The sequence below is a fragment of the Lemur catta genome, chromosome 15 (assembly GCF_020740605.2).
Source record: "Lemur catta isolate mLemCat1 chromosome 15, mLemCat1.pri, whole genome shotgun sequence".
Taxonomy (NCBI): Eukaryota; Metazoa; Chordata; class Mammalia; order Primates; family Lemuridae; genus Lemur; species Lemur catta.
Window position 1 is genome coordinate 9,192,157 of NC_059142.1, and position 13,468 is coordinate 9,205,624.

The 13,468-nt window shown below is 50.5% G+C and overlaps 1 protein-coding gene across 1 annotated transcript in view; it reads left to right on the forward strand.

Annotated features, from left to right (window-relative positions):
• Nucleotides 1-261: 261 nt before the first annotated feature.
• Nucleotides 262-13,468, forward strand: part of GAS7 (growth arrest specific 7) — a 215,244-nt gene continuing 202,037 nt past the window's right edge. The window contains exon 1 of the mRNA XM_045525988.1: nucleotides 262-584. Within this exon, the coding sequence (XP_045381944.1) occupies nucleotides 402-584 (183 nt within the window). The 5' untranslated portion in view covers nucleotides 262-401. The remainder of the gene's footprint in view (nucleotides 585-13,468) is intronic.

The following is a 13,468-nucleotide window of genomic DNA, read 5'->3' on the forward strand; positions in this document are numbered from 1 at the left end:
GGGATGCTCCGGGTCCCACCTCCCGAGGGAGCTGCGCATTTCCGCGCGCCAGGGCGGCCCCGGCCCCGGGCGGCAGCCCGCGTTCCGCGTCCCCGGGAAGTTGTCTCCGGAGCCCGCGGCGCCTCGGTCTCCTCCCCCTGAGCCCCGCCCCCGCCCCCCCCGCCTAGAGCCTGGATCTGCGAGCTGCCCGGCCCGGGGGCGTCGCCACTCGCTCTCCGAAGCCGGCGAATCTCCGCTTCCCTGAGCGGGGCGCGCGTCCCTCGCCTGCCCGGGGACCCCCGCGCACCCCCGAGACGGCGCGCGCCCGGAGCGCCGGGCGCCTGGGAGCCCGCGGGGCCGCTGCCCAGCACGCGGGGCTCGGCAGGGATGCAGGCTGCGCTGTGAACCCGGGCGCCAAGGCCATGTCCGGCGCCCGCTGCCGGACCCTGTACCCCTTCTCCGGGGAGCGGCACGGCCAGGGGCTGCGCTTCGCCGCGGGCGAGCTGATCACGCTGCTGCAGGTCCCGGACGGCGGCTGGTGGGAAGGCGAGAAGGAGGACGGGCTCCGCGGCTGGTTCCCGGCGAGCTACGTGCAGTTGCTGGAGGTAAGGGGCGAGGGCTGGGGCTGGAAGACCCGGGGCTGCGGTCCTCCGCGCTCTCTCATACCTGTTGCCCACACTGGGGATGCCGCAGCGTCCCTGTCCGAGGAGCGCCCCGGGGACAGCGCTGCCGGTGCGACCTGTAGCTCCGCGCTCCTGGGGGCAGCGAAGGCAGCGGGCGCCCCTCGGGGCGTGGGCAGCGCGGGCTCGCCGGGAGCGCCCCCCTCGCGCCGGGCCTCCCGAGCACATCGTGGCCGCTTTGAGAAAGCGAGAACTTGTTGCCTGTGAGAGTTCTGGAGCGGGCGGCGCGTTCCCGGCAGTGGCAGGGGCCGGCGAAGGGCTCCCGAAGTCCAGCGGGCTTGGGAAGATGCAAGGAGGATCGGGTCTGAGAAGTGGCACCGACTCGGCCCCGCGTCTCCACCCAGGAGCCCAGAGCCTGCCGATCCTTGGACGGTCGTGCTGCCCCGGGTCAGGCTGCCTGGCCGCCTCGGAGCCGCCCACTTGCTGGTCAGCCGAGCCTGCTGGCCGGCAGCCTGAGCCCCTTCAGCAGGCTTGATCTCGGGGGTTCCGCAGCCCCAGCCATCGCCCCCTCCCCTGGTCCAGCTTCCCCAGGCTGAAGCTCAGAACCTGAGAGTGGCCTGTTCTTGGGGTTCTGGCCTGGCCCCAGGGCTGCACAGGACCTGCTGAGCCAGGTCGGCTGGCTGTTTATTGTCTGGGTGACAGTGTGAGGCCTCGCTGTCCTCTAATCACTGAGCTCGTGATCACAGCCTGAGAGGCGAGATCCGAAGTTTCTGAAGTCCTTTGGTGGGGTGGGTGGGGGGAGAGGAGGTGACCTTACAGGCCATCCTCTTTACAAAAAGACTGTCTGACCCTAGGATTTTTGTAATGACTAAATTAGCAGTTACCCTCAGTTGTGTAAGTATACATAAATACTCTGGTAAAACACTGCTCAAATCATGGAGACTGAATTTATTTATAATTTAATCCCTGACCTACTTCACAAAGAACAAAGTAGCAAATTTTGACTGAAAATGCTTTATACAACTTATCAGGGGAAAAAGAAAGAGAAGGGTGAAATGGTTATAAGGCGACAACACGTGGCACCATGGTCAGAAATAGAGCCTAAGCCTTGTAAAGGTACATTGCATTTCTTTCAGGTCCAGCAGATAACAACAAAATCCCTCCCGAATGGAGGAGTAGCCTTTGAGCAAAGTTTAGGGGCTGCTAGAATGAGCCTCCATGGGCTGTCAGCAGATTATATCCCTGGAACCCTTCTGGTTCTGAACATGGAGAGCCTGTAGGAGAGGCTCACGTGGGCTCCCTGGCTTGGCTCTCCCCACACCTTTCCTGAGATTCACAAGTAAAAGAAAGAGAAGACCGGAGCCTCCTTGTTTCTAGCTCAGAAACCCTGGGAGAGATACATATTTTGGGAGTTCTTTTGGTGGCCACATTTTTCCAGGAAATACTGATGTGGAAATTTGGCTGGCGGATGTCTGTCCGGTGAGGACCACCTCTGGCTGGACTCAGCTGGCTGTGTTTTGGGTGGGGGTGAGGCTGGGTGGGTGCAGGCCGGAGTGGAGTGGCTTTGCCTTTTCTTTGGGGAAAGGGAGGATGGACCAGGCCCAGGGGACAAGCAGAAGCAACAGCTGAGACAGTCTTGGTGTGCCAGTCACATCCCCTGGCATATACATGCTTAGGAAATCTCTGCTGCCTAAGGGCCTCTCACACCACTCCCGACTGGTAACTTGCAACAGATGTGCCCGTCAGGATGAGCAGTACCCTTGAGATGGGACTGTGTTTGGTTGAGGACCTACTAGGCACTAGGCATAGTACATACATTGTCACCAGTTCCCCTGACTGCTCTGTGCAGGATGAGGTACTTTCCCCATTTGACAGACAAGCAAACTGAATACGAGAGGTGAAGTCAGGTACCCAGTGAGTAATGCTTACATATTTGGTTAGCGGCTCAGATGGCTGAATAGCAACCCCTGTGCCTGTGCCTCTTGTAAACATGATAGCCTGGGCTCAATTGTGCTAAAAGGCAAGTGAGGGTAGGGGCCAGATCCGTGTGGAAGTGGGCAGGTGCTGCCCCTGAGGTCGCATGCTGGTGACAGCATCCGTTAGGGAGGCTAGAATGAGGGCACTTGCATCTGGGAGTCACTTGGAGCATCTCTGCTAACCCTGAAGTTTGGTTTCATTCAGAGCCAGCTGGGGTGGGCCTGAGTCCTGTGACCTAAGTAATTAATGAGGATTTTCTTAGGGCCAAAAGCAGATGGAGTTTCAACAAGGAGGATCGTGGGTCAGATGCTTGGTGTCTGGGAACCTTCTACATGAGCAAGCTGGACATTAAGGCTGAGGGCTGGGAAGGGATAGAGGATATGCAGGTAGAGCCCCTTGGGAGAAGGTGAGTCCTCAGACACAGACTTGGTTAGTTAGAGAATGCACAGCTACCCAGCGGGTGGGTAGACTGGCCAGCATATGGAATCATGAGACTGGAGAAGGGGCCCATGGGTGCTGGAGGGGGTAAACCTCATAGGAGGCCAGTCAGTGGGGTGCCTGGCTCCAAGCTTGCTGGGGGCCATGGAGTCTAGAAGGCCAGGGCAGCTGTTGGGACAAGTACAGACAGATGGACTACACTAGCCCGCTTGGGGAGAGATGGGATTGTGGGTACACTGTTGAGAATGGCACCTCCAACATATTTCCTATGCAAGTGGACCTTTTGTCCTCTGATGAAAAGAGTAATATCAAGAACTGTGCAAAATGGACACTCCCCACGGATTTCTTTCTTGTTCAGATGAAGAAAGGGGAACTGAGAGATCCTGGCTTTGCCGGAAGCATACGCCATGGAGGGGAGTGGAAGCTGACTTTGAGAGGGCCTCTAGATCTGCCCTGGTGGCCAGCCAGCCCCTGGGAGGAGGCCAGCTCAGTGGAGGTCCTTGTTATCTGGGAAATCTCTTTGATCAAGATTCTAAGGAAATGGTGGAAAGGTGCAGCACACACCTGGTTTACAAGAGAACCTCAGCACAGCAGAGAAGTGTGGAGAGCTCTGGTAGGCCCAGGGACTCTGGCCACAGGATCCTGCCTACTCAGGGGGTGGTGCAGCCCTTTAAAGGGTGCCAGGAGGAGGGGACGATCCCTTTTCCCTCAAAAAGCGATGAGGCCTAATAGCCAAGGCCCACAGCTGGCTATGAGATGTAGGGACCCTTAGACAAGAGCAGCTAGAAAAGAAAAGTCAGACTTGGTACAAGGACAGACCCAATGGCTAGACAGGTCCAATGGCTGGAGGGGCTAACAGGGCCCAGGAATTCTTTGTAGTCTGCTATCACCTTGACTGGAGAGAAAAAATTCAGGGGGGTAATAAGATTGGAATGCAAACAAAATAGAGATTTTCTTGAACTAGGTGCTGTTCTTAGAATCCAGGATCTGGCTGGAAAGTCTGGACCTCAGAGGTACTAGTAGAATATAATGTTATTTGCTAGAGAAACTAGGATGGCTGCAAAGGATCATCCTTGAACTTGAGTTCCTCTCTACCCTCTGCTCTCCATTTTGGGTTCATGTGATTGTGCTTCAGGAGTTTACAAGGAATGGCTGTGAGAGGGAGTGGGCTGTGCTATGGATAATTAAGGAATGTTTTATCTATTGCTTTGTAACAAGCCACCCTAAAACTTAGTGTCTCAAAACAACAATTGATTATCTTACATGATTCTGTGGGTTGACAGGGCTCAGCTGTGCAGTTCTTCTGCTGATCTGTCTTGGTGTCTCCCATGCGGTTGGAGTCAGATGGTGGCTGGCGCTGGAGTCCTGGAGGCTCGACGAGGCTGCAGCCTTCAACGTGGCATCTTCACTTATCTGCTTTGTGCCTTGGTATTCTTCCATGTAGCCTCTCTCTCCATGTGGCGTCTCATCCTCCACGGCCTTCCACATGGCTCTTCTGTTCAGCAACTTAGTTGGAATTCTTACATGGTAGCTGGCTTCCAAGAACACAAAGGTACAAACTGCTGGGCATTCTTAAGGCTTAGGCCCAGAACGGGCATATCACTTCTGCCACACTCTCTTGGCAAAGTGAGTCACAGGACCAGTCCAGAGTGAGTTTGGAAGGGAGGTGGATACAGGTGTGGATACAGGGGAGCCGTGGTTTTTTGAGGGCCATTTTGCAGACTAGCTGCCTCAGAATGGCAGCGAGAACACACATGGGACAGAGGATCCATTAGAGGGGAGGTAGTGCCAGGACAGACTGATGAGAGAGAGAGCTCCCAGAGGGAGGTAAAATGCAGAGACTTGGCCGTTCTGTTCGGAGATTCTCTATTGCAATCCTGGGAGGATTCTTTTTTTTTTTTTTTAAGACACCAGAGGTTTCTTTATAAAGGCCACACAATAAATAATGCAGCTGGAATTTGAAATCAGATTTGCCTGGCCCTGGGCCTGTCCACTAAGCCGTTGACATACTAGCCCAGCCTTTTTCAGGCCAGGGCTGTTCCGGGCTGGTGATTAATAGACACAGTGTATCTGAGCTGCCTGACGTCTAGGAGATGCTTGCTACGTTACACAAATTGATTTTAATACAGGGCTTTTCTTTCTGTAACATGAAAATCACCTAAAATGGGTATGACCTTGTCCCTCATGCCAGTGTTTTTTCAGGCAGTCATCAACTTTGTTCACAAAAGGTGTAATTAGAGCTGGTGGCTCATGGGGTATGTGATTGTGACCGAGAAGAACAAGGTGCTTTCTGACATCTTCACTAAGTCATCCTGCTTTTTTGATCTGGGGGCTGTGGCCTGTATTTGCAGCTCCTGCTGTTTGAAAACTGACCTTCGCCCCCCGCCCCCACTCTGTCGGCTTCTACTCAGAAGGAGCCACCGCCCCTTGCCAGGCTTGTGTGCTGGACTTGTCAAGTGGCCCCCCCACAGGACTTTAAAGCAATGGGCAGGGCTTATGGATTCTGCGGCTTCAGGGCATCTTCACAAAAGTTCCCTTAGCAACAAGTCGGCAGGAATCCTTGACATCCCTTCACCACCGTGTGAAGCTCTGATGTCTGTTACCACCTTAGAAACATGAACGAGAGGCTGCCCTTCTTGTACTCTTCCCAGCCCGCAAAAGCCCAGCTTTTATCTAGTGGTGAGGTAGACCTTATCTGTGAACACGGACGCTGGGCCCCACTTTGCTTGGGAAAGAAAATGTTTGGTAAACCAGGAAGTCTTGTACACACGTCAGGTATTATGACTATTATCAGGCCACCGCAGGGGACATTGTTCCTGCAGCTTGCTCCCTTATTACTCACAGCAGCAAGGCGATGCCTGACGAGCTTTCTAACAGAATGTCTGGACTGTGATTCCTCTGAAGTTAAATGCAAAATGAGCGTATTCCTCTCCCTCCCTGCATCGGCAAGGCAAGGCAAGGCACGGCGTCTGGGGTGGTGTTTAGACCTCTGGTGAGAAGTGGAAATGGTGACCAGTGGGTCTGTCTGGCTTTTCCTTTGGCAGACCCAGAGCATGGGGTGACATTGCGAAAGTTTAGACGCAATAGGCGGATGAATTGTGAGAAGTTTTTGTGGAGTCTTAAGAGGACCCACCCACCTCCTTTTTTCACATTTAGTGTCTTCTTTCCCATCTGATAAAAATTCGTCTTATTAGTTTAACTTCCTGGTTCTCAAGCGGCAAGCTGGGATCCGGATGCAGCCCCCAGGTACTCAGATTTCACGTGTCAAAACTAAACTTAACCACCTCTCTCCTCTCTCCGCTGCCTTCCCCCTCCACCCTCCAAATCTTAGTGAATGTCACCACCATCTGCCTGACACCTCCCTCCGTACCTTTCCTCTCCTATGCAGTAGGTGAGCAAGCCTTGTCCCTTCTGCCTTAAAAACATCTCTTAAAGCCTTCTCCTACTTAACTTGCATTGACAAATCGTTTCTGTAAGAGGCCAGGAAACATTTTAGGCTTTGCAGGCCACGAGGCACAACTGAGTTATAGCTGCTTCGCTGTGATTTGCGGCGCGCCAGCGGCAGCGAGAAGCGGTGAGCGCACCCCATATGGTCTCTGTCACAACTCCTCAGCTCTGCTGCTGTAGTGCCAAAGCAGCCACAGATAATCCGAAAACCAACGGGCATGCCTCTGTTCCGATAAAACTTTATTTATGGATACTGAAATTTTTGAATTTGTTGTAATTTTCATGTGCTATGAAGCCTTATTCTTCCTTTGATTTTGCTTTCAACCATTTACAAACGTAAAAAGCATTCCTAGCTCATGGGCTGAATGGAGTTTGCCACTTCCTATTTGTCCATTCATTCTGCAGTCACTCACTGAGCGCCTGCGATGGGCTGTGAGCCCTGTGGCAAGTGCTAGAGGTAAACTAGTGACTGACATAGAAAAGAAGCCAACCTTCTAGTTCTTCCAGTTAGGGAGCTGGTAAACTAGCAAAAAATTAGATAATTTCAAGGTGGTATGGGGCCCATAAAACAGGATACTGTGATAGAGTGGGGAGTTGGGTGTTCCAATAGGCAGTTAGGGAAGCCTCCTCTAAGGAGGTGATATGTGACTAGACACCTAAGGATGCAAAAGAAGACAGCCGTGTGAGTATTTGGGGGAAAATAATTTGAGGCAGAGGGGACTGCAGATGCACATAACCCTGAATAGGGAAGTGTGCTCGATATGTTTGAAAGGACCAGAATATTCCAGGATGGTAGGGAGTGGTGAGCAAGGGCATGAGAGGTTGAGGATGTGCCTGAGAGGGGGACAGGTGACAGGACGTGAGGAGCTGGATCGTTTTCTAGATGCAGCAGTAGAAAAGTCCTGGATTTGATTGAAGGAGGTGGCATGTTCTGATTTGTTCTGGAAAGCTCATCTGGCCTGTAGGGTGGATTTGAAGAGGGCAGGGAAGGAAGTGAGGAGACCAGTTAGGAAGCTTGGAGCAGGGTGGTGGGAGGGGAGATGGTGAGAGGTGGATGGATTTGGAACGTATTTTGCAGGTAGAGGCAGCAGGTCATGCCGCTGGGTTGACTGGGGTGGAGGTGGGGGGCTCGAGGGATCTCACCTCTTGCAGGTCAGTTGTGATGCACTTTCCCTGTTGTATTTTTCGCATCTGTTGAGCCTTCATTCTGCCGCTAGAGACCTCTTCCTTTAAACAGTGAGGTAAAAGGCAAATAAAAGTTTGGGAAAAGTTAATGTCCTTAATGCAGAAAGTGCTTTTTGTAAATTATTTTTAACCCCCCTCAAAAAAACAAAGAGGAACACTTATAAGAATGGGCAAAGAACATGGATAGACACTTCATAATAAAAGACATGCAAAGTCCTCAACATATTTAGTCTCTCATATTTAGTAATCAAAGAATTACAAATTTAATATGAAAGATAGCTTTAAAGAAAAATGTCAAAAAAAAAGAAAAGAATAGATATTGACAGGGGATAGGAAAATGGTTTTGTGCTCCCTGGAGTGCAGTTTGGCACTATACCTTGCAAGTGTCCTCCGACCTAGCAATTCCTCTTCTAGAAATTTCGAATCAGGAAGCATCTGAGAGGTAAGCTGTAAACATCAGAGTGCCTGCAGCAGCACAGCCTCTAATAGCATGAGACTGGCCACCATCGGAATGTCCACCAGGAGGAACTGGTTAAAATCAGGCTCACCTGTGCTTAGCACAAGGTTGCACAAACAGAAAGGGCTGAATAATTATATTGAAACTGAGTTTTAACAGTAGATGCTAAATGTTTTCGTGGAGTTAGCAGGATACGAATTTCTCCTTACGAGGAGGCAGAAAGAGATGGCATGTCCAGAAATGGATTGCTTTTTAAAAGCAGGGACTGTGTGTACCGAGCATTTCTTAAGTATCCTTTTGTGGAAAGAATAGGTTGAAGGAATACATGCTGGCTCAGGGCCACATTCTTTTAAACATCCTCAGTAACAGCAAATCTTTATCTTTTGAGGGGTGGATTTGATTTTTTTGGAAACAGCCAAAATTCATTTGAAAGCCAAGTCTGGTGTGTCTGTTCACATGACTATCTGTCTATCACCTTGTCGCAAATAGGTTTTAAGGCAGCTTACCAAAAAGCATACGGTGGGAAGAGATAACAGCGTAAATACATGAGGAAATCTGCAGAACCGAGGAAATAAGGAAGGGAAAAAATCAGATGACTATGGGAGTGAAGTTTCATGAACGAAGATGGTGATTGAGTTAAGTAATGCTGTTCAGGGTAAAAGAAAAAAAAAAAAAAAGAGGACCACCCTCAAGTAATCATGAGCTTGAGCGGTTCTGAATGAGGAGTAACAGAAATGTTCTGAAAACGGTGACATTGGGGTGTGTACGTTGTATCAGTCAGGATGAGTGAGGATATGCTGCCATAATAAGCAACCCCAAAACCTCAGTGGTTAAAAGAGCGTGGTCTCTTTCTTGCTCACACTGCAAGTGTTTCGTGAGTTGGTTTGGGGCTGCGAGACCCTTCAGGACCCAGGATGACAGAGCAACCGCTACCTGGAATCTTGCCGGGGACCATGTTAAACAGCACATGGTTCTTAAAGCTTTTGCCGGGGAATGACACATGACACTTGTGTTTGTATTTCATTTTCTAAAGCACAGCCACACCTAACTTCAAGGGAGTGAGAAAATGCAATCCTAATGTGCTTGGAAGGAGAAAAGGAGCAAGCTGAATCTACGGGGATCGCTCCATTGTCCCCCACATGGACAGTCACTCATGGGATGCCCCATTTCCAGTCTGTTTCCATTTCAGTCTTCTATTGTCACACCTAGAGCAGTGCCTTTTAAGCTGAATTTAATGCTTCTAGAACAAGGCTTCTCAAAACGAATTTCCTGGATCGATGCTGCGAAGAGTCCACGGCGCAGACTTCAGTAGGTGCCCTTAGCTCCTGAGAGCCATCGTTAGCTCTTATTCTTCCAAATTGGCTTCCTGCCTCCCTTAAGCTATCTTAGCGTCTAGCACACTGCTGGGCACACTAGTAGATACTTGATCTACATTTTTAAACAAATGTAGTCATTTTATACCTGATGCCCTGTGATTTTTTTTTTCCTGCCTGATAAGTACATCTGTCACAACCTTGGGTTCAACAAAAATAAATTTTTATATGTGAGCGCCTACTATGTGCCATGCTTTCTGCAGGGTTCAGTGGATACAGCCAAGGCGTGGAGCTGAGGTCAGCAGCTCTTCCTTGGGGAGCCCATGGGGATGGCTCTCCCCTCCAGGGTGCTCTGCCAGGTGACCTCTTTCAAGAGACTCAGGTTCACACTTCAGGTTTTCTGTTGAAACTTTCTAGGCATTTAGCATCCTTTTCTCTTTCTCTGATGCCTTAATTCCTCCTCCCTTCTCATTTGCTTGTCAAATGCACAGAGAACTCCCGGGTTAGTCAACAAAAAAACTAAGTTGTAAAAATTATTTAGAGATGCTATTTTAAAAATTCTACAGAAATGAGTCCTTGTCCTAATTCAATCATGAGAGAGGATTCTTATTTTAGCAGTGGCTCATGGAAGAGTGTTATTGAGCCATTTGTTTCTGATTTGTAGTATAATTCAGGAATAGAAGTAGGAAAACTTTGAATTTAGTTTGAGTCTACCGTTCTCATTTATGAAGTGTTTATTGATAAATCGCTACGAGCATTTGTTGTGCTTGAAGTGAAAATACAACCGCGTTGAGGAGCAGTTGATAATCAAGGACATGCTCAAAACAAAGTCCAATCTGACTCAGACCAACATTTTCATATTATAAAGAGGGTTCCAAATACGTGGGGCCTGTCTTCTGGTATGGGCACATCAGCCGTACGTGGGGGGTCAGACCACTGCTTCCTCAACACTGACGTGCCCCCACAGCACCTGGGGCTTCTATTAAAATGCAGTTTCTGATTTAGCAGGTCTGGCTGGAGCCTGAGTCTGAAGGAAAAAATGGACTCTCTGCTCACTCTCCACACTGTTTCTCTACACGCACACAGCACAGAACGCTGCCTGGGCTTGATCGGTGGGGTGGTTTCCCCAAACACTAAGCCAGTTCGCCAGCAGGTGGACATGGCTGCGTCTCTTACAGTTCAATTCAGTGTGACACAGTCTTCCTGCAGTTGGAGCCAGATCCCACAGGTTAAGGGCTCAGTCCCACAGGACTGCCCCCCACTTCTGATGCCAAGTAGTGTCACCTGTACTTCTGATTGGCCAGCTATAAATTGGGATTCCCACTGCCCACTCCTTGGGTTTGATTAATTTGCTAGGATGGCTCGTAGAACTCAGGAAAGCACTCGCTACGTTTACCCGTTTATTATAAGGGATATCATGAAGGATACAGGCGAACAGCCAGATGAGGGGATGTGTAGGAGAGGTATGGGGAAGGGGCGTGCCGCTTCCGTGCCCTTGCTGGCCGTGCCACCCCCAGTACCTCACATGTTCAGCAACCCATGAGCTCATCAAATCTGGTTGTTCAAGAGTTGTAGAGCTTTATCCGCAGCCTCTGCCGGGCCCCCTGGAGGTTGGCGAGTGGGGCTCACAGTTCCAACCCTCTCACCCTCTAATAACTTGCTCTTCTTGGTGGTTGGCTGCCCCAACCTGGGCTACCTAGGGGCCCCACCCCAAGTCACCACATCAGCATAAACTCAGGTGTGATCAGAGGGGCTCATTATGAAGAATGAAAGACACTCCTATTACTCAGGAAATTCCAAGGGTTTTAGGAGTTATGTGCCAGGAACTGGGGACAAAGACCAAATATATCTCATATTATACCACACTGAGATTCTGCGTTTCTAGCTAGCCCCCAAGTGACGCCCCCGCTGCCGCTGGTCTGCGGGCCACAGTTTGAGTAGCAAGGCATTTGAGTACCCTTAGGGGCTTTTAAGTTTGTCTGCAAGATATGTTAAATCCTAGAATTAGATTGGATTTAGTTTTCTTTCTTCTTCTTTTTTTTTAAGTGGATTATATGAGGCTACACGGGGTCATGGAAAGAGCACAGGTTTTAGAATTAGACCTTTCTTTGAGTACATTTAATCTGAGGACAGAGATACGGTGGCTGCTGTTCCTGTTTGACCAGAGGGGGTCCCTTGATCACGAAGTGGAGGTGGGGTTGAGAAGGCTTTCCTGGGGCCAGGGCCAGGGCCAGGAGCCTGGCTCTGCAGTATCCAACCAGTAGCAAGGCCGGGGGCGGGGTCTGGACCTCGGCAGAGAGAGAGCCCTGGATGGTCTTGCCAGATACCAACAGTGTTGGGAAAGACGTGCAGCTGGCATGTGGCCTCTGCACCTGGAGCAGTTTGTCAGGTCCAAGGGGCTGCTGGACGTTTCGTGTGGTTTGGTTTGTGAGCTGGACTGTGAGCCCCGCCGCTACCCCCAGTGTGGACTGCTTAGACCATGTTGAAGAATGGGGCAAGAGAGTGGCAGGTCTGGGTTCATATCCCAAATCAGTCCCTGCTGCCTCTATGACCCAAGGCAAGTTGCAGAATCTTTCTAAGGTTCACAGGACTCCTGTGAGAGTCCTTGTACGCACTCTGTACATGGAGTTTACATTCCCACATGCTCTAGAGATCATAGTTGAATGCAAAGGCTGCCTGTCAATTGGAGCTTCCATTTGGGGGCTGCTGGGGGAGGGAGACCCTTTTGCACAGGCCCTTCTGAGGTCATAGTGCAAGACTGTCTGGTTGCAGCCTTGTGGTCAGGGCATAGGTCACCTGGGCATCTTATTAAATGCTGATTTGGATTCAGGAGGTCTGGGGTGGGACCTGAGATTCTGCATTCCTCACAAGCTCCCAGGGGATGCAGCAGCTGCTGATACTGGGACAGCACTTGGAGCTGCACGCATAAGGTATAGCACTTTCTTGGGGGACTTCAGGGTGTAGACCCTACAAGCTAAAGCAAGCAAAGCTGCCGTGTCTGGCTATGGCTGGTTTGTTTGAAACTGCAATGTAATGGTTGCTGCTGCTCAGGCTGGGCTAATTAGTCTTAATTGCTTCTTACCTGGGTCTGATGGGCCTCCGGCTGCCCGGACACCCCCAGAAGAGGCTCTTCTTATAATAAGGAAAAGGCTGTTTATTGGGAGAGGTGAAATTCAAGAGGCTGCTGAAGGACTTAAGCATTCCTTTTCATCTTTTTTGCCTGTTCCTGGGGTGAAGGAAGGTTTGTTTCAAGGGGCTGGATGGAAAATCCCTTTTTAAAGTAGTGCAGTGGGGCCCAAAATCTAACCCTGGGCCTGTGTTCTAGGGCTCTCCACCTCCGATGGTGGGGGTGTCACAAGGGTGGCATCTCCTGCAGCCCCTCAGTGGAACCCGCAGGTCTTTGCTATCTAAGACTTAGTCTCTCTCCTCTGCTGCCAGGGTTTCTGCTGTGGCCCTAACAGGAGTGGCCGTCTCTTTTATCCCCTAGTGACATCCATCCTCCATAGTGACACGGCAGTGATTTTCTTCTAGCCAGTCTGATTATAGAACTCTCCTGTTTAAGATTTTTCATCACCTCTGTAATATAACAGGCCTCAGCTCTGTTTACAAGGCCCTTCGGGACCCGGCCCCTGCCCACCTGCCCAGCTGCCTTTTTAGCCATTTCTTCACACGTGTAATGTCGTCAGACCCACGTGGAACGACCGAATTCTCGTATTCCACTTTGCTTTCTCTTGCTTCCGTGTCCTTGCGCGTGTGATTCTGCTCCCTGAAGTGACCTTCCTCCCCATCCTCTCTTAACCACTCCCTTTTCTTTTTCTTTTTGACAGTTCTCTGGAGATACAATACACTTGCCATTGAGAGTGTGCAAATCAATTTTTTAGGATATTCATGGAGTTGTGCAACTGTTACCGTGATTAATTTTAGAACATTTTCATTACCCCCAAAGCAACCCATGCTCATGAGCGTCACTCGAGTTCCCCCAACCACCCCAGCCCGAGGCAGTCACTAACCTGCCTTCTGTCTCTCTGGATTTGCCTATTCTGGACATTTCA